At 42.9% G+C, this 19,816-nt stretch overlaps 1 protein-coding gene across 1 annotated transcript in view; it reads right to left on the bottom strand.

The window, feature by feature from the left end:
• LOC105928619 (immunoglobulin-like and fibronectin type III domain-containing protein 1) overlaps positions 1–15,004 on the bottom strand; it is a gene marked incomplete at its 5' end in the record, with an annotated part of 29,479 nt that extends 14,475 nt beyond the window's left edge. Inside the window, 7 exons of the mRNA XM_036128742.1 lie at positions 13–184; positions 291–333; positions 2,066–2,165; positions 2,259–2,398; positions 2,588–2,710; positions 14,641–14,700; positions 14,957–15,004. Coding sequence (XP_035984635.1) covers positions 13–184; positions 291–333; positions 2,066–2,165; positions 2,259–2,398; positions 2,588–2,710; positions 14,641–14,700; positions 14,957–15,004 — 686 coding nt within the window. The remainder of the gene's footprint in view (positions 1–12; positions 185–290; positions 334–2,065; positions 2,166–2,258; positions 2,399–2,587; positions 2,711–14,640; positions 14,701–14,956) is intronic.
• Between the last annotated feature and the right edge of the window lie 4,812 nt (positions 15,005–19,816).

The following is a 19,816-nucleotide window of genomic DNA, read 5'->3' as shown; positions in this document are numbered from 1 at the left end:
ATGCTTTCATACCTTCTGTTTGCTTTTTCCTTTGTGTTTTCTTTTCTCTTCAAGCTTCTTGAGAATCATGTTTAAGTCTGAAATGCCATACTCAGAACAGATCTTCTCATAGTCCCTTTTGTCAGCATTTAGCATTGCATCCCAGAAAGTTTCATCATTCTGTCCACCTGGTGTCTGTGCTTTGCTAAAGTATTGGAGAAATTGTAAATGGAGTGTATTGAACAAGAATAAGTGATACAACACCATATTACTGCAGACATTCTTAAATTGAATTGCTTTAAAAAACGTACCTTCTCTTTAGCAGCTTTCTGAAATCTTCAGGATTTGTTGAGCCTGGACAAAGAAAAATCATCCACAGTTTATATTATTTATATCTTATATTAGTAGGTTCTTCTAGAACTGCTTCAAAAATTAATTGTACTACTTAAATTCACAACATATACAAATTAAGTCGCTTTGAACTTTTCAAATGCTGTGCTGTAAAAAAAAAAAAAACTTGCCCCCCTTAAAGATTCCTTCTGTTTTTAATTTTATCATTACATTTGAACATGTAAGACCAAAGAAGTAGGCTAAAACTTCTAAAAATGCAGCAGATTATGTCTCAATGTAAATAGATTCAAGACCAGATAAGAAACAAAGTTATTGATGTCTGTTAGCCTGGAAAGGGTTACAAAGCCCTAAAAAAAAAAAAAAAAAACACAGCAAAAGGTGACATGGATAGGTTCCATGAACTATGTGGCTTACTCTGAGAGAACCCTGATGTTTCATTTTGGAACAAAGGAACCCATCACAGGCCTTGTTTGCTAGAGTTAAGGTTGGATTTAATGATTCAACAAAAAGGCTTTAGTAAAAATGGAAAGCATGGAAGATTTACAAAGCTAAAACTACAACTGGCCAGAAAGATGATAAAGGAAAAGCTTTCATTTGCTAAAAAAAAAAAAAAGACTCGTTAATGATCCCCAATAAGTTTTGGGAAATAGTCTGTGGTTTGATGAGACAAAAATAAAAACTTTTTTGTAGGCATACAAAAATTTTGGTGGTAGAATGTTGGTGTTAGACTGAGAACATTCAAGTGAACTAGTTATTCGGCAGGACAAAGATCCAAGATCTGTCAGTCCACCTCTAAATAATAACTAAAAAAATATTATAAAGCAAACATTTGGAAGTGGCCTGTTTAATGTCTGGATTTTATTCACCTGTGGCATGGCTTTAAACGTGCTTTTCACGTTTTAAAACCCTCCTGAGTGACTGAAATTAAACAATTCTGCAAAGAAGAGTGGGCCACGATCCCCTCACAGCAATCTCAAAGTCTAATTGTGTATTATCACATTTGCATTTGTTGCCTCCAAGGGAGAACATTAAGTTAGGTCTAGGGGGCAAATACTTATAGTTCATTTGGTATGGAAAGTTTTTTCACTATAATTTATTAGATCATTATTAGAATGTTGTTTTTTACTAAGATTACCTTTCAATTTAAAAATGTTGTGATGACCTCAAACATTTAGATGTACAAAAGTGGAATACATCTCTAAGGGGATAAATGCTTCCTCACATTTTTGTTGGTGGATTAACAGAAACATTCGTAAACAGTTATAAAATACTAGATAAACTTACTACTTTTATTTATGCAAGCAATCCTAAATGCTAGCATAATTTGTTATTTTGAAAGGAAGAAAAAAAAATTAACCCAGTGTTTTAATTGTGTGCTTTTTAATATTGTATTGTTGAGTATTGTTTGAGGCCAAGACGCCAATCCATTGGCGGAAATCACACATATGACCGACTTAATGCAAAGAGTAAAATTCATGAAGATCACTATTTTTTACTCTGCAAAACTATTATGTACAGTAATACAATGTAGAATGGTACTTACTAAAGCTTATACCTAAAGATACACAGATACTTCTTTATTGGCAGCTTTTGCATCCACAGTACAGAGATGCTGCTGCAAGCTGCTAAAATTCTATCACAGATGAGTTAATCTGCATACACAGCAATGCAAAGGTTTCTATTTCCACTTAATTTAGCACACAAGACAAAAGTAACACTCTTGAATCGGTCTTACCATCAATCACATTTAATGTTGTGGTGCAGACAGCTTTGCCATATTCATTCACAGCATAGCATTTGTACGTATCGGCCTCTGCTGCAGATACTTTATGAATCTAAAAAATCATAAAATACAAGGTGTTTGCCTACCCTTTAGCTTTTTTCAGTTTTGTATAAAAATGTGTAAAGCAACAAATTCAGTTGGCTACCTCTAAAATGTGCTCCCCTGTTGAGTCGTCATATTTCCGTTGAAATTTTTCCTTATCTGTAAGATTTCCTTTAGCTCTTCTCCATGAAACATCGGGTTTTGGTTCCCCCGTCACCACAGCCTTGAAAACAGCTACCTGTCCTAAAGGAAATTATAGGAGGACATTGTTTAGACTTTGTTTTGGGTTGTAACAGAAAGCAGATTGATAAACCGCAATGAGTCAAACATATTGCATCTTTTTTTATTTTGTTTGCATGCTTTTGATTTGTGTGATTAAGCAGTAGCTTAATATATCAGTTTTATTACTTTCTATCACATTGAGAAACCAACCTTGCTTGACGGTAGCTGCCATGGGTCTATACTGGAAGTCTGGGGTACTTTTACCCTCAGGCAAAGTTGTTGTATACTGTGTAATAATCACGCCAGGGGTCTTGGATCTTCTCCGGATCGCAACTAAATAAAGTCAAAAGAATATTAATTTGAATTGTTTAACAATAAGTGTTTCAAGAAATCAATATTCAAGTCTTTTTGTTAGGAGGTCTGGAAACAGAGTTCCAAGTTACTGCCAGTAGATGGCAGAGAACATGTTACCAGTAACACTTAGAGCCCACTGACAGTGGGAAAATTCAGCAGTGTAGCAGCTAAAAATCTAACTCTACATATATTGTTATAACAAAATGAAATATATTTTATAATGAAAAAAATCATAGGATTAACTAACCATATTCTAACAGCTGCATGCAGCAACATCTTTGCATTTCCATGCTATGTATTATGCTAATGAATTGCACATCAATGTCAAACAAGACATTGTTTGTTATGCATTGCACTGGAGAAAACAAACTCATGTGATCAATGTAACGTTCCTGGCACTGGGGCTGTTAATTGCTGACACCTGTTCCGGCTCCACCTCACCAGTATAAAGGTTCCGTGCCTTTCAGCCTCCAGTGCCAGAACGTCTTGAGCCAACCCGGTGAGAACTTCCAGCCTTTTGAATAACCTGTCTGTCAGTCTGAAGCCCGACCTGTTTTTGCCCTGTTTTTCGAGCCAGCCCTGCCCTTGTCGGATCCTGTCTGCCCGTCCTGAGTTCTGCCTGTCAGTCTCTGGATTTGGATTGCTCACCCGTGTACCGACCTTCAGCCTGTGAGTACCTGAGATTGCCTGTCCCCTTAACTGCCTGCTCTTTTTGGATTTTGACTCGGACCTGGACCTGGAACCCCCCTCTCGGATTTGCCCTTGGAAACCTCTGCCTAATCAATCGCCTTCACGATATCGGACCCGGACTGGACTCGGACAAACGACCTTGGATTACCCCGCACGGACTCTGCCGCCCTCAGGGGCCAGAAGAAACACCGACAAGCCCACCCTCCTCCAGGTTAGTGATCCAGCTTCTAGTTACCTTTCTATCTGGCTCCGCTGATCACTAACCTGACGTCTCGTCTCCAGGAGCTGCCAGCCGCCGAGCGTGAGCCGCACGCAGCAAGGGCCGTGCAACCCCTTCTTTTAATAAAATATCAAAGCGTCACTGACCTGTTTTCGGGTTGTCTTTTGGGTCCATCCAAATTCATAACAGTACGTTCTGGCCAAAGCAAAATGGATCCTTCACCCGAGGCTCAGTGGCGCGCGGGGGTTGAAAAATCGATTTCAGAGCTAGAATCCGGTGTGTCGGAGATTCTCAGTCATCTCCGCAACCCGATCAACCCGTCCCCGCCACTTCCGCAAACAGCTCCTCCGAGCGGCCCGTCACTTCCGGTTACGTCGTCCGTACCTGAGCCGCGTCTCACCCCGCCAGGCTCTTTTAGCGGCGATCCGGAGCACTGCCGGGCTTTTTTGACACAATGTGAAATTCACTTCGAGCTGCAACCGTCCTCCTTCCCTTCTGAACGGTCAAAGGTGGCCTATGTAATCTCTCTGCTGGCCGGAAAAGCCAGATTATGGGGCACCTCCGAGTGACAAAATGATGCTCGTATTTGCCACTCGTATTATGACTTCTCTAGAGAACTGACTCGAGTTTTCAGCCCAGTGCTGCCCTGCAGGGAGTCCTCTAGGGGGCTCTTATCCTTGAGGCAGGGGGACAGGTCCGTCTCAGACTACATTATTGATTTTCATTTACTGGCAGCTGAGAGTTTATGGAACGAGTTCGCCCTCATGGATGTTTTTATTCACGGTCTTAATGATAAGATCAAGGATGAACTAGCCACCCGGGAGTATCCCAGATCTTTAAAACAGCTCGAGGAGCTGGTCACACGGGTGGATCTCCGCCTCCTGGAGCGAAGGAGGGAGCGTCGCTCAGTCTCAACTACTCACCCTCGTTTTTCTGCTGCTCCCTCCGTTTCATCATCTGCTCCTCCTAAGCTCCCAGAACCAGAGCCGATGCAGATTGGAAAGGCGGGGCTGTCCAAGGAGGAGCACCAGCGCAGACAACAGTTGGGCCTCTGCCTTTACTGTGGAGGAACTGGTCACCGAGCCCGTTCCTGTCCGGTAAAAGACCAAGCTCAGTAGGGGGTAAGGGGTCCCTGCTGAGCTACACCAGACTCTCTGTCCCCTCCGACCGGTTACTTCCGGCCACCCTAACCACTCCTACTAAGTCCCACAGGGTATCCGTTTTCATCGATTCTGGAGCGGACACTGAGTTCATGGATGAGGCGTTGGCCAAGAAGTTGAACATCCCTTTGCTTCAAGGCTCCTCCCCCCGCAGCGTGCTTGCCCTGGATGGACACGAACTGAACCACTCCCGCCTCATCACTGAACCTGTGGAACTGACTATGGGAGGTAATCACAGAGAAAAGTTGGTTTTTATGATTATCGACTCCCCGCAGGTCCCAGTGATTTTGGGCGCGACATGGCTCCGAAGACACAACCCTCAGATTGACTGGCGACGGGTAGAAGTTACGGGCTGGGCGGGCTCCTGTTCTGAATCGTGTTTGCTTTCTGCTCAGCCACCCATTTCTCCTGAGGGTAAGGATGCTGATTTCTACCCTGATTTGTCCAAGGTTCCTTCCTGTTACCATGATTTGAAGGAGGTTTTTAACAAGGCCAAGGCCACGAGCCTTCCTCCTCATCGTCCCTTTGACTGCGCCATTGACTTATTACCCGGCGCCGTTCCGCCCAGAGGGCGTCTTTACTCCTTATCACCTCCCAAGTCCCAAGCCATGCAGGACTACATTAATGAGTCCCTAAGGGCCGGCATCATTCGCCCCTCCTCATCTCCTGCAGGGGCGGGGGTTTTTTTTGTCGGTAAGAAGGATGGCTCCCTTCGCCCTTGCATCGACTATAGGGGGCTCAATAGCATTTCGGTTAAGAACCGATACCCCATCCCATTAATGAACACTGCGTTTGACCAGGTCCAAGCAGCCAAGGTGTTTACGAAGCTGGACCTACGCAATGCCTATCATTTGGTCCGCATAAAGGAAGGAGATGAGTGGAAGACCGCTGTGGTGTTCCAGACATAGAAATAAGGAACCATTAAGTTTTGGTTTGGTAGATACCATTGGGTCTGATGATGCTCCTATGTGGTGGAGAATGTTGAGGTTGTTAAGTATGTAAATAGAGGAAATATAACAGTTCACCTATAGGGGCCGCTCTTGCAGAGCAACAGAATATGTACGCTGTGAAAAGAAGAAGAGCAGAGCAGTTGGATGAAAAATAAAGTTGCCGTGTGTTCTTTCCAGTAATCTGCTTGAACATTCTTTTATTTTGAACCAGTGTATCATACACGACAGAAAATTGGCGACGAGGATGGGATTGTTCAAGTTGGAAGGTCCAGAGTCCGCAGATAAAGCGGCTCCATAGAGGCAACACGGGACCGTTTAAAGAGAGAAAGCCGAGCGTGTTGGTGAGTGAAAGGACCACCGAACCAGAGCTGAAAAGATGGCTTTTGGAAAGCCAGAAGATTTCCACTTCGAGGAAAGTGAAGAAAGTTTCGACAACTACCGCGAGCGTCTCGAACAGTATTTTGCGGCAAACGACTTGGACACTAAAGACGAGAAAACTAAGTCGGTGTTTCTCACGGTGGTGGGGAAAAGATCCCATAGCTTGCTGATGGACTTGTGTGCTCCAGATAAACCGTCAGAGAAAAGCTATGAGGAGTTGGTGGCTTTGCTGCAGAGGCACTACGTACCAAAGACAAACTTTATTGCAGAAAGGTGCAAGTTTCATGGAAGAAACCAAAAAGACAACGAAACAATCAGTGAGTATGTGGCTAGTTTAAGAAAATTAGCAGCTACATGTAAATTTGGGACTTTCTTGGATGAAGCACTGCGTGATAGATTCGTCTGTGGGGTAAAGAGCAGTGAGCTGAGAGACCGGCTGCTCAGCACCGCGCACACCAAAGACTTGACGCTGCCGCTGGCTGTAGAAATGGCGCTCTCTTTTGAGGTAACTAAGGACAGTGCACAGCAATTTTCACAGAAAGCTTTCAAGGCTCATGTCGTGGACAAGAAAGTTAAAACAAAGTACCGCGAAGCTGAGAAAAATACAGCTACCGGGAAGCCCTGTTATCGTTGTGGTGGGAAAAGTCACAATCCGAATGACTGCAGGTTTAAAGAAAGCGAGTGCCACGAGTGTAAGAAGAAGGGACACATCGCAAAAGCCTGTCGCACGCGCAAAGAAGGAGGCCGTTCGAGTACGACCAAGGGAACCATGCATCTGGATGTTAAGAGACAACCCAGCGTTCTCAAGCAGCGCCAGGATGGTGGCGTTCTCCAACAGCAAGATGTCTGCAGCTGGATCGGTCCCCAGTACGCCCCTGAAGCTGCGTCCCGCTATGCAGATCCAGGCAACAGGCTCGAGTTTAAAAGGGATCCAGATGACAGCAAATTGCTATCACATCAAGTCGGAGAAGATGGAGCCGCTAGTGATGTGGTAGTTCAGTGCAAGATGAAAGCTGCACACAACCCTGACACTGTTCCAGAACTGGCGTTGGACAGTCAAGATTTTGGTCTGTTTGAAATGAACACAGGTAATGGTGACACTGTAAAGCCTTATTATGTGTATGTCAGTGTAAATGGTTCAAGAGTGAAGATGGAAATAGACACTGGTGCCGCAGTGTCAGTGATATCTGAAAATCTGTATAAGCGCAGATTTAAATCAGTCAAACTAAGTTCAGCTAATTGTGTACTTAAAACGTACAGCCAAGAGTCATTGCAGCTGATGGGTAAATTTGTGGCAAAAGTGAAATGTAAAGAGACCACTAAAAAACTAGAACTGTTAGTAGTCAAAGGAAGAGGCCCTGCTTTGATGGGTAGAGACTGGATTAGTCAGCTGAAGTTAGACTGGTCACAAGTGAATAGAGTGGCTCCAGAAACAGTGGAAGATGTATGTACTCAGTATGCATCAGTGTTCAACCCTGAGCTAGGCAAGTTGAAGGGCATTAAAGCTAAGCTACATGTTGCTCCAGAAGCGGTGCCCAAGTTCCACAAACCAAGAAATGTGCCATATGCATTAAGAGAAGCTGTGGAAAAGGAACTGACTAAGTTAGAAGCAGAAGGAGTTATTTCACCCACTAATTACAGTGAGTGGGCTGCTCCTATAGTGTGCATACCTAAAAAGGATGACAGTGTGAGATTATGTGGAGACTACAAGGTCACCATAAATCCATGGTTAAACGTGGATCAGTATCCACTTCCAAAAACGCAAGATCTGTTTGCAAAATTAGCAGGAGGTCAGAAGTTCACCAAACTAGACTTATCCCAGGCTTACCAGCAAGTCCAGTTAGAGGAGAGTTCTAGGTGTTACCTGACCATAAACACTCACAAGGGGTTGTATAGATACAACAGGTTGCCTTATGGTGTTGCAAGTGCTCCTGCAATTTTCCAGAAAATAATGGATCAAGTGCTTCAGGGTATGGATGGTGTCATCTGCTATCTTGATGATATTTTGATAACTGGTAAAGATGTAGAAAGTCACCTGGCTAACTTAAAAGAGGTCCTTTGGAGGCTCCAAAGCTACAACCTTAGGGTAAAGCGAGAAAAATGTGAGTTCATGAAAGACAGTGTTTCATATTTAGGACATGTCATTGACGCCGCCGGCATTCATCCTATGAAGGAAAAGACGACTGCCATTCAGAAGGCTCCAGTTCCAAGAAATGTGACTGAACTGAGGTCATTCTTGGCTCTGCTAAACTACTATGGGAAGTTTATACCAAACTTATCCACACTGATCCAGCCAATGTCAGCATTGCTACACAAAGATGCAGACTGGATTTGGTCAGAAAACTGTCAAAAGGCTTTTGAGAATGCTAAAAAAGCTCTCCAATCTGACAACATCTTGGTACAATTTGATGCAGAGTTACCTATTATCTTAGCATGTGATGCATCTCCTTATGGAGTTGGTGCTGTAATCAGTCACCAAACGGAGGATGGAAGTGAAAGACCGATTGCATTTGCATCACGAATGCTAACTAAGACAGAACAAAACTACTCACAGATTGAAAAAGAAGCACTAGGTTTAGTGTTATGAAGTTTCATGACTACCTTTATGGAAGGAAATTTATTTTGGTGACGGACCACAAACCATTGCTAAAAATTTTGGGTCCAAAAACAGGTGTGCCGACGCTAGCTGCTGCAAGATTGCAGAGGTGGGCTCTAATCCTAGCTGCATACAAGTATGAGATTCAGTACAAAAGATCTGAACAACACAGTAATGCAGATGCATTATCAAGGTTACCGATGGAACAAAGTGTGGATGTGGTGTCAAATCCTATCTACAAAGTATCTTATCTGGACGAGTTACCTATAACTGCCAGGGAGATAGCAAAAGAAACTGACAAAGATCCTGTGTTAAAGGTGGTGAAACAGTTGGTGTTAACCGGCTGGCCTAAACACGTACATGATGAGTTACTGAAACCGTATTTTCAGAGACGTTTTGAGCTGACGGTCGAAGATGATTGTCTGCTGTGGGGGTTACGAGTGGTGGTTCCTAAGAAATTACAGAATCAGTTGATTTCTGAACTGCATGAACACCACTGGGGCGTAGTAAAGATGAAATCCCTCGCCAGAAGTTTATTCTGGTGGCCAGCAGTAGATGAGTGTATTGAACAGGAAGCCAGTGAGTGTACTATCTGCCAAAAGCAGCGAAGTATGCCTTGTACTGCACCAGTGCATAGATGGAAATGGGCTTCTAGTCCTTGGGAGAGAATCCATCTGGACTTTGCAGAGGACCACAAACAGATGTTTCTAGTAGTTATGGATGCTTATGCTAGATGGCCAGAGATTATTCCTATGCAAACTACTACTTCGGTCAAAACCATTGAAACACTTAGAACATTGTTTGCTGCTTATGGGTTACCAAAAGAAGTGGTAACAGATAATGGTCCACAGTTTGTTTCACAAGAGTTTGAGGCATTTCTAAAGAAAAATGGAGTGCAACACATTAAGTCACCTGCATACCACCCCGCCAGTAATGGATTAGCAGAACGCTTAGTCCAAAATCTTAAAAGATCCCTAGCAAAGAATCGAGCTGTGGGTGGAATGACACTTGAGCACTGTGTGACAAATTTTCTTTTAGGGTACCGAAACACACCCCATACAACTACAGGGAAAACTCCTGCTGAGTTATTCCTAAAAAGACAGGTGCGAACAAGATTGTCGCTGATCAGACCCCAGTTCTCGCAGAGAATGCAAACTGAAACAGAACCCACTCTTCCACGTGTTAGAGTTTTCACTGTAGGTCAACCTGTATTGGTTAAGAATTACAGGGGAGGGGAGAAATGGTTGAATGGAGTTGTACAAGAAATCCTGGGTCCTGTAACTTACAGTGTGGAAGTAAATGGGAAGTGTGTTAAAAGACATGTAAATCAGATTCTGGGGATAAATGGAAACCCAGCTCATTCTATACAAACAGACTTTGGTGTTGGAAGTTTTTGGAATGAGGATGATCTCGATATAGCCAACGGTGTGGATCAGCAGATGGAGGAAAAAACTGTTGGAATTCAACCAATGGATTTGCCATCATCAACAGTCGAAAGGAACACTCGTCCAGTGAGGAACCGTCGACCTCCTGATAGACTGAACTTGAAATTGCACTCTAAATAAGGGTGTAAGAGAAAAGAAAAAGAGAAAAAGATATATTTGTAAAAAAAAAAAAAAAAATAGAAAATGTTTGATTGATTGAGAAGTATTGATTTTACAGGGGAGGAGCTGTGGTGTTCCAGACATAGAAATAAGGAACCATTAAGTTTTGGTTTGGTAGATACCATTGGGTCTGATGATGCTCCTATGTGGTGGAGAATGTTGAGGTTGTTAAGTATGTAAATAGAGGAAATATAACAGTTCACCTATAGGGGCCGCTCTTGCAGAGCAACAGAATATGTACGCTGTGAAAAGAAGAAGAGCAGAGCAGTTGGATGAAAAATAAAGTTGCCGTGTGTTCTTTCCAGTAATCTGCTTGAACATTCTTTTATTTTGAACCAGTGTATCATACACGACAACCGCTTTTAACACACCAACGGGCCATTATGAATATATGGTGATGCCCTTTGGCCTAACCAATGCCCCAGCGGTTTTCCAGAACTTGGTGAATGATGTTCTGAGGGATATGATTGGCCGTTTCGTTTTTGTCTACTTAGATGATATCCTCATTTACTCTGAAAATCTAACTCTCCACAAACAACATGTCCGCTCAGTTCTTCTCCGGCTTCTCCAGAACCAGCTTTATGTTAAAGCTGAGAAATGTGAGTTTCACTCATCATCAACCTCCTTCCTCGGCTTCATCCTATCCCCCGGTCAGATCTCTATGGACCCGGCCAAGGTCCGGGCCGTCACCGAATGGCCCACGCCTGTAGATCGAAAGCAGCTCCAGAGGTTCCTGGGGTTCTCCAATTTCTACAGGAGGTTCATTCGAAATTTCAGCCAAGTTGCTGCCCCACTTCACGCACTCACCTCCAACAAGACTAGGTTTGCTTGGAACGAGCAGGCTGACCAAGCCTTCAAGCGCCTAAAAGGTCTTTTCACCTCTGCCCCGGTGCTTGTTTCTCCTGACCCTGAGAAGCAGTTTATAGTGGAGGTGGATGCTTCAAGTTCCGGGGTTGGAGCGGTCCTCAGCCAAGAGTCCACTGACGGCCGTATTCACCCCTGTGCCTTTTTTTCCCGTAGGCTGTCTAAAGCTGAGCAGAACTATGATGTGGGCAATCGTGAACTTTTGGCTGTAAAGTTAGCTCTCGAGGAATGGAGGCACTGGCTCGAGGGCTCCAAGCTCCCGTTTTTAGTCTGGACTGACCACCGCAACCTAGAATACCTGAAGACTGCCAAAAGACTCAACCCCAGACAGGCCAGGTGGGCGTTGTTTTTTGGCCGTTTTGATTTCACCCTCTCCTACAGACCCGGTTCCAAGAATGGCAAGCCCGATGCTCTGTCCCGGGTGTTCGAGTCCTCTGAGAAGGACCCTGACCAAGAACGGGGGTTCATCTTACCCGACACGGTAAGGTGTGCTGTCTCCCGCCTCGGGCTAGAGAGAGAGGTAAGGGAGTCTCTTGGGTCTGCTCAGATACCCAAGGCCTGCCCCAAGGACAGGTTATTCGTTCCCCATCACCTCAGATCTAAAGTCATCGACTTTTGCCACAGCTCCCGCTTATATGGTCATCCCGGCATCAGTAAGACCCTTAAGCTCATCCGCTCCCAGTTTTGGTGGCCTTCCCTGACCACAGATGTCAGCCAGTTTGTCTCCGCCTGCTCACCCTGCAACCAGGCTAAGGCATCCCGTCGTCCCCCAGCAGGTCTGCTCCGTCCCCTGCCTGTTCCTTCCCGGCCTTGGTCCAGTCTTTCGATGGACTTTGTTACTGGCCTCCCGACCTCTGACGGCTACACTGTTATCCTCACCATTGTAGACCGTTTTTCAAAGATGGTTCATTTGGTCCCTTTGCCTAAACTCCCCTCAGCCAAGGAGATGGGACTGATCCTAGCCAAGGAGGTGTTCAGGCTCCACGGTCTGCCTTCCGATATCGTCTCTGACAGGGGTCCACAATTTGTGGCCCGGTATTGGCAGGAGTTCTGCGCCATGCTTGGCATCTCCATAAACCTCTCCTCAGGCTTCCACCCCCAAACAGATGGCCAGTCGGAGAGAATGAACCAAGAGGTCGAAACTAAGATTCGCCTCTTCTGCCAGTCTGACCCCTCTAAATGGGCTCGAGATTTACCCTGGGTGGAGCACGCCATTAACGCCACACCATCTTCCTCCACTGGTCTTTCCCCATTCTACGTGGTTTATGGCTTCCAGCCGCCAGTGTTTGCCACTGAAGAGGTGAGGTCCAGGGTCCCGTCTGCTCGTCTCTCGGCCATAAGGTGCCAACGCGCCTGGAGGAGGGCCAAGAAGGCCATTCTTGCTGCCTCCAGTAATCAGGCCCGCACAGCCAACCGTCGGCGGGTTCCTGCCCCTCAATACCAGGTTGGAGACAGAGTTTGGCTGTCCACCAGAGACCTTCCCCTGAAGGTCGACAGTAAGAAGTTGGCACCCCGGTATATCGGGCCTTTCACCATTTCCAAAGTGGTGAATCCTGTGGCGGTCCGTCTCCGTTTGCCTCCTGCTATGAAAGTCCATCCCACGTTTCATGTTTCACGGGTCAAGCCTGTCAAGACCTCCAGTCTGGTTCCCACCGCCACGCCCCCACCTCCCACCCGTCTGGTTGATGGCTCCCCTGCATACACCGTTAAGAAGATCCTGAAGTCCCGTATATGGGGTCGGGGCACCCAGTACCTCATCGACTGGGAGGGTTACGGGCCTGAAGAACGCCAGTGGGTTCCCTCCCGCCATATTCTGGATAAATCTCTAATCAGCGACTTCCACAGGGCCCATCCGGACCAGCCCAGGGCGCCTGGAATTCGCCCTTGAGGGGGGGGGGCTCTGTAACGTTCCTGGCACTGGGGCTGTTAATTGCTGACACCTGTTCCGGCTCCACCTCACCAGTATAAAGGTTCCGTGCCTTTCAGCCTCCAGTGCCAGAACGTCTTGAGCCAACCCGGTGAGAACTTCCAGCCTTTTGAATAACCTGTCTGTCAGTCTGAAGCCCGACCTGTTTTTGCCCTGTTTTTCGAGCCAGCCCTGCCCTTGTCGGATCCTGTCTGCCCGTCCTGAGTTCTGCCTGTCAGTCTCTGGATTTGGATTGCTCACCCGTGTACCGACCTTCAGCCTGTGAGTACCTGAGATTGCCTGTCCCCTTAACTGCCTGCTCTTTTTGGATTTTGACTCGGACCTGGACCTGGAACCCCCCTCTCGGATTTGCCCTTGGAAACCTCTGCCTAATCAATCGCCTTCACGATATCGGACCCGGACTGGACTCGGACAAACGACCTTGGATTACCCCGCACGGACTCTGCCGCCCTCAGGGGCCAGAAGAAACACCGACAAGCCCACCCTCCTCCAGGTTAGTGATCCAGCTTCTAGTTACCTTTCTATCTGGCTCCGCTGATCACTAACCTGACGTCTCGTCTCCAGGAGCTGCCAGCCGCCGAGCGTGAGCCGCACGCAGCAAGGGCCGTGCAACCCCTTCTTTTAATAAAATATCAAAGCGTCACTGACCTGTTTTCGGGTTGTCTTTTGGGTCCATCCAAATTCATAACAATCAATTGTAGTTCATGTCAAAGCCAAAAGGCTGTTAGATTTCTGTTGATCTTTATTAAAGAAAAAATATATTTCATATATTCAAAATTGTTTGCATTGAGCTGCCAGAGTGCATACTTTTTACGCTCTAAAAGAAAGGAAACATGAAAGACTCACAGAGATGAGCTCTCTTTGGATTTCTGACGGTATGTAATCATGTTTAATTAGGAAAGTGGATTTGACCTTATAGGTTTTCTTCAAAGAATGCTTCCTAACAGCTGCAGATTATTTTCTGTCAGTGTCATTTTACCTTCATTAGTCCTTTTGTTAGGCTGCAGGAAAAGTTAAAATTAGTAGTTCTAATTCAATCAATCGTAAAAAAAAAACTGATCATTAGTTTGAGTTTGTGAACCCGCCTGCTGTTTTTAAGCAAGACATGCAAAACAAGTAAAACCATAGAAAGCAACACATTAGGGGGATGAAACTGAACACATGTGAATAGTTAGAGTGTGGGTTGTATTGTATGTAGGAGTTAAATTGTGAGTGTGCAAAGATTTGTTGATTAACATGGTCTTATCAGGCTGTGGATGTGTATTTCTGTCCTTGACATAATAACCAAAAATCTTGGGATTAGAAGTGGGAAGAGCAAAAACAGCAGAGCCACTCGATTGTGTGGCTACTTCAACACTTTAACAAACACAATTAACTTAAAGCCATGACGGGTAATAAGCACACAGGATGTTTGGTAACACACATAGTGTACACACAATGCCTGTGCCACAAAATGTTAGTCTATTAACCAAAACTAACAGACACATCCACCAGAAAATACAATAGGTAATTCAGTTCACCTGACTTGTTGCCAGACACCTCATTAAAACGCAGAATGTACTGGTGAACCAGCGAGAAACCTGAATTAAATAAACAGAGAGAAATAAATATTGATCGAATCAAAGCATCACAATATTGTGGCTGATATATCAGAGACTATTTCTTTAATCTGTGTGTTCAACTGAAGAAATCGTAGCATATGTGTCACTTTAGACACTTTCTCTGACACCTGGTTCCTGGTTTCCAGGTTCTTTGCATTAGACTGTATGGGTTGAAGGGGTTGAGGAACACTCTGGGAAAAACTAACATGAATAAAAAATAAATGCAATACTGTACATGATGGCCTGTGGCTAGCTGGCCTGAGTTCTTCCCTTTTGTCCACATCTTAAAAAAGAAAAAGGTAATCTGCAGACAGAAAGAGATCAGTATCGTTAGACAGAATAAAAGGTTAAGACAATACAGGCTTTGTCATTTATTATAACCTTATCTCTGTGTTAATCTTTCAAACTCATACATTACTGTTTGATTTTTAAGTTTCACCTTTACTGGTAAGTATATATAGAATATTTACACTGCAAAACAATACTGCAGACACTTTAAAGGCAGTATCCTCTTGATGTTTTACAGAAATTGTGCCCGTTTTCAAAAATACCGTTCTGTTCTATAGTGCTGACTCTCCAAATTATAGTCGCAGAAAGAGTTTAGCAGCAGACTGGCTTAGATAACAGTTCACCTGGTCTTTCAGCTTCATTGATCTTTTTGATTTTCAAGATTTAAGAAAATTGAAATCTGTACCCCAATCATTTCTCTAAAATATCAATGTCTTAACAGAGTCCTGATAAATTGATGATGTTTGTCCATTGTGCCAAAACAGAAGATACATTTGGGACTGCATATTCTCGCCATCCTCCTCCTCTTTGTGCTGTACTTTGCACATCTCTATCTTTAACATTTTGTAAAGTAAATTTCATGTGAATGTTGATATTTTAGAGTGCATGATAATGAATGATTATGATGATTATAATTCGAAATTTTTAATTTCCAAATATATTGGCAAATATCGTGATATTAGTCACAATAAATTCATGTTTCTCTTCTTCCTGTCTTTTTCATTATGCTTCTGAATCTCTCTTTAACCTTCAACACTTTGAGCACTTTGATTTGTGCCATGTTTGGCAGTGTGACTTCCTCCAACAGGCCCAAAATAACTTTTGGGATGCTAAATGTGAACTCATTGATCTGACAATACAATTGCCAACAATTACTGCTTCACAAACAATCTTAACTGTCATTTTATAATGCTATATACTCCAACAGTGAAGCTATCCTCATGGCGTGATATACTGCAGTATTTCTAGAATAGTTGTTTTATTGGTATCATTCAAGCGATCCATAGCTGCAGGAAATAGACTCCAGACAAAACTTGCACAATATTAAACTTTTTTTTGGGGGTGGGTGGGGGTGGGTGGGGGTGTAGGGGGGGAAACACACATAAATGTTATAACTTTAACTATGAATGTTTGATGCAAACAGGTGACTTTCAATAATTTAAATGGTAATGTGAGCCATTATCTTATGAAGTCACATAATCTGAAGTAAGGTACTCAGGTCATGCAAAATCATGATTCAGAAAAACTACTACCCTCACAGCAAGCAACCCTCCACTTCAATACCACCACCACCACCACCACTACCACCCCCCAAAAAAACATTTGTTACACTGATTGTAACTACTTTTTGGTATTGAAATTAAGCATCCTAGTCACTCGCTTTTAATATATTAATCATATTATCATACAGTGATATATATCACTAAATAAAAAAAAACTAAAGCCCGAAGACAGTATAAATTATTTTTTGTGACTGTTCTGTATATAATAAATTAAGGAGAAATCTTTGATTATTGATTCAAGCATCCACTACACCTGCTAAATGTCAACAATGACAATATTTTTATTTGGGGTCTCACATAATTAGAGAAAAGTGACTCACCTGTCTTTAGCTCTGTGCTCTCACCGGGTAACTGATTTTACTGGATTTTAAACCTTTTGGGTAGACTACTTCGGCTACATGCAAGCTTCCTCTGCTGAGACAGTTTAAAGCTGAACGAGGTTGGGTTATATTGTGTAGGAGGAAGGGTGGGGGTGGTGGTCTTGGGTGGAAACATGAACCATTGGTGGAGGGGAGGGCAGCAGGGTTTGTCTATTACAGTAATATTACAGTAATATTTGCGGATGACAACAAGCTAATCTTTTAGAAGAGAGCTGCTCTTTTACTGATAATTTTAGATGTAACTATACACTTGTTTGTGACCAAGTCACTCCTAAGTTTTACATATGTAGGAGTTAAGTTTGTTTAATTAATTAATTAATTAATTAATCGCTAAGAACAATAACAAATTGCTTGTTTTTTGTTGTTGTTTAAACACCCTAATTTTACTTAGTTCTTTGTTCACGTGATGTGATTTCAAACACAGAGCATGCAGATGTGGCAATTACATGTAAATAAACTAAAATCAAAATTATCAAAATTTTTGCTAAAGATTTTGACTTCAAAGCTACTTAGTAACTCTTACTTTCATGTGAAGTTTTGCATTTTTATGAAGCTGATATTTTTGATTAATCTGCTTGCTTATCTCATTAAAGTGCACAGGTGCCTGGATATCATGGGATATCACATGTTGCTAACAAGGCACTAATCTGTTTGTCTGCAGTGTACTTCTAATGTTACGACACATTACATAATCAAGGTTATGGCATTTCTGTTGTACAAGCTCTTCCTCTAAAGTCTTTGATGCTGTTTTGTTTTTGGAAAGGGACGATCAAATGAAGAACAAGGAGTTATTGATGAAGGTCGGGCATCAGAATTTTAAATACGTTTGTCACATTAGGATTCAATCTGTGTATAACTTTGTCTTTGAAGTGTGAACAGAGTACCACTTCAAGTCCTGCTAAAAGTAACCTGATTTTTTCACGTCGTAAGGCACTTTCAATAAAAGCAAAGTGGAGCCATGTGGTCCAAACTGAGTCCTGAAGTGAGGTAGAAACAATTTCAGATTAACAGAAATACAGGCTTAATTAAAACCAAATTTATGTTCATTTTAGAATAAATAAGAATTAAAGGGCGAGTTTGGGTGTGAAAACTGAGAAGGCTGATAAATGCTGGCTAGTCGAAAAAGTTTGCTCAAAGCAACAGTCATCTTTAAGACCTTTAGAGGTTTGAAGTTGTGAAAGAATTATTTTGACACATTCTTTTTACAATGTTACTCCAGTTCATTGATGAATTGGTGCCTTCAGAAATGTACAACACTTTCAACATCCCAGTGCTTTTAAGGCTTTGTATGTTGACCCAAATATATTCCAAGACAGCAGGTGAAATACGTTGGTGGCTAAATTAAACACCCTTTGTTTTGACAGTTGCCTTTCTAAGTTCCCCATGTGATGTAACAATGTTAAACTCCTGTTATGTTCCCTCCATGGAAACTTTTTTTCCTTTTGACACATTAGCAACATGTCTCCACAAATGGGGATGCTTCTTGCGGGTCTCATAATTTATCACATTGGTTTGGAGAAAGTTCTAGACATCCTCATTAAATCAGACATGTACAGCCATGGTCCCCAGAAATTGACTGGTCTGTATACATTTGAGCCTGTTGGCTTTCATCATCTTAAAATATGTTTCTTAATTAGTCTTATGAAGTAATCGTCACATTATATTATTGGTGTCCAAGTTTTTCTTAAACATAGATGTAGCTAAATTGGACTTATTTAGAAACATAAACATGTTTTCCAGATTTTGTCACATTACAACCGCAAACTTTAATGTGTTTCACTAGACCAACACAAAAGTAGTGCATAATTGTGAAATGTCACAAAAAGGTTTTATTATTTATTAATTTGCTTGCTTGTTAAAAACAGAACAAATACAGTTGCATGAAAGCTAACATCTACAAATAGAAAGAGATTGTACAACTGCAAACTAACACATAGCCACTGGCATAAACTGACAGGGCCATGGCAATTCCGGGAGAGCAGCAGATCCACAACTCCCTTGGGATAATCTCTTGACTGAACAACTAGCTGTGCATTTTAGAAATCTGGCTGTTATAGAAGAGTGGCCATTATTGGAAGACACCCATAGTCCAAATGTCTAATCCTCTACAGCCATGGAGAGGAGACTGTAGGTTGTCTGGTCAGCTGTGACTAAAGACGAACTTTTCAGTCTAGGGATACATTAATCAGAAAAGAATCCAAGAGGCCTATGCTAACTCTGGAAGGATTTGAAGAGACCCCCAGCTCTGTAGGATATGCTCTGTTGGAATGGCAACAATTAGATGTGCACTCCACAGATCTGACCGTTGTTGTTGTTGAAATGAAGACATCAAAAGTTGGGTTTTTAATGTAGCACAAGCCATGAGACCAAAAGTAACCTTTGGTTTAAATGCAAAACGCTATGTGCGATGGAAAACTTACACTGCACATCACCCTGACAATACCATCTGAACTGTGAAACATGATTGTGGTCAGAATGAACTGTAAGAAAGGTAGAGCTAAATAGAGGGTGATATGGGAAGGAAACATGGCTGCAGTAAAAGATATGAAACTAGGGTGGAATTCTGCTGTTTTCCTGTTCATAAAATATAGAAAAATACAATATTTCAAATAGTTATAGTCCCTGTGGTAGTGTATTGCACTTAGCACATTTCCCTTCAAAGTGCCTCAGTAAAAAGTAGATTCTAAAAGCTATCTTACAAATCATTTACAATCTATTTTCAGGGCTGAATAATATACAGTATAGATATACAGGGCTGTAACATGTTAGACATCTTTGCCCTAAAATTCATAGGATGTATAAGCACAGTCCAAAAATCCAGGATCCAAATAGTTCCAGTATCCTGTCAGACGTGTCCTTCCACATGCTGCACCTCTAATTCAATAGGCTCAATAGACTTTAGAATTGGCCTGAGCTCACATAAACCAGCTGGATTAGGTATTAAACCCCCCCAGCCAACCTTCCCTATATTGACAAAATGTCATGCCGCATAGCTTTCATTCCAGTCATGGCAAACCAAAGTGAGCTGCCGCTGAGGTGCTAACTAGACAGCTAGGCTTGTCTCTTTGTACTGCAGATTGCTCTTTGGGCAAAACCTCAACTGTAAAAAGACCTTGTTCCTCAATAGTTTGACAATCCTGTTTA

This window comes from Fundulus heteroclitus, unplaced genomic scaffold (assembly GCF_011125445.2).
Source record: "Fundulus heteroclitus isolate FHET01 unplaced genomic scaffold, MU-UCD_Fhet_4.1 scaffold_115, whole genome shotgun sequence".
Classification (NCBI taxonomy): domain Eukaryota; kingdom Metazoa; phylum Chordata; class Actinopteri; order Cyprinodontiformes; family Fundulidae; genus Fundulus; species Fundulus heteroclitus.
The sequence above is the reverse complement of the archived record's forward strand: the minus strand, read 5'-3'. Positions and strand labels throughout refer to the sequence as shown.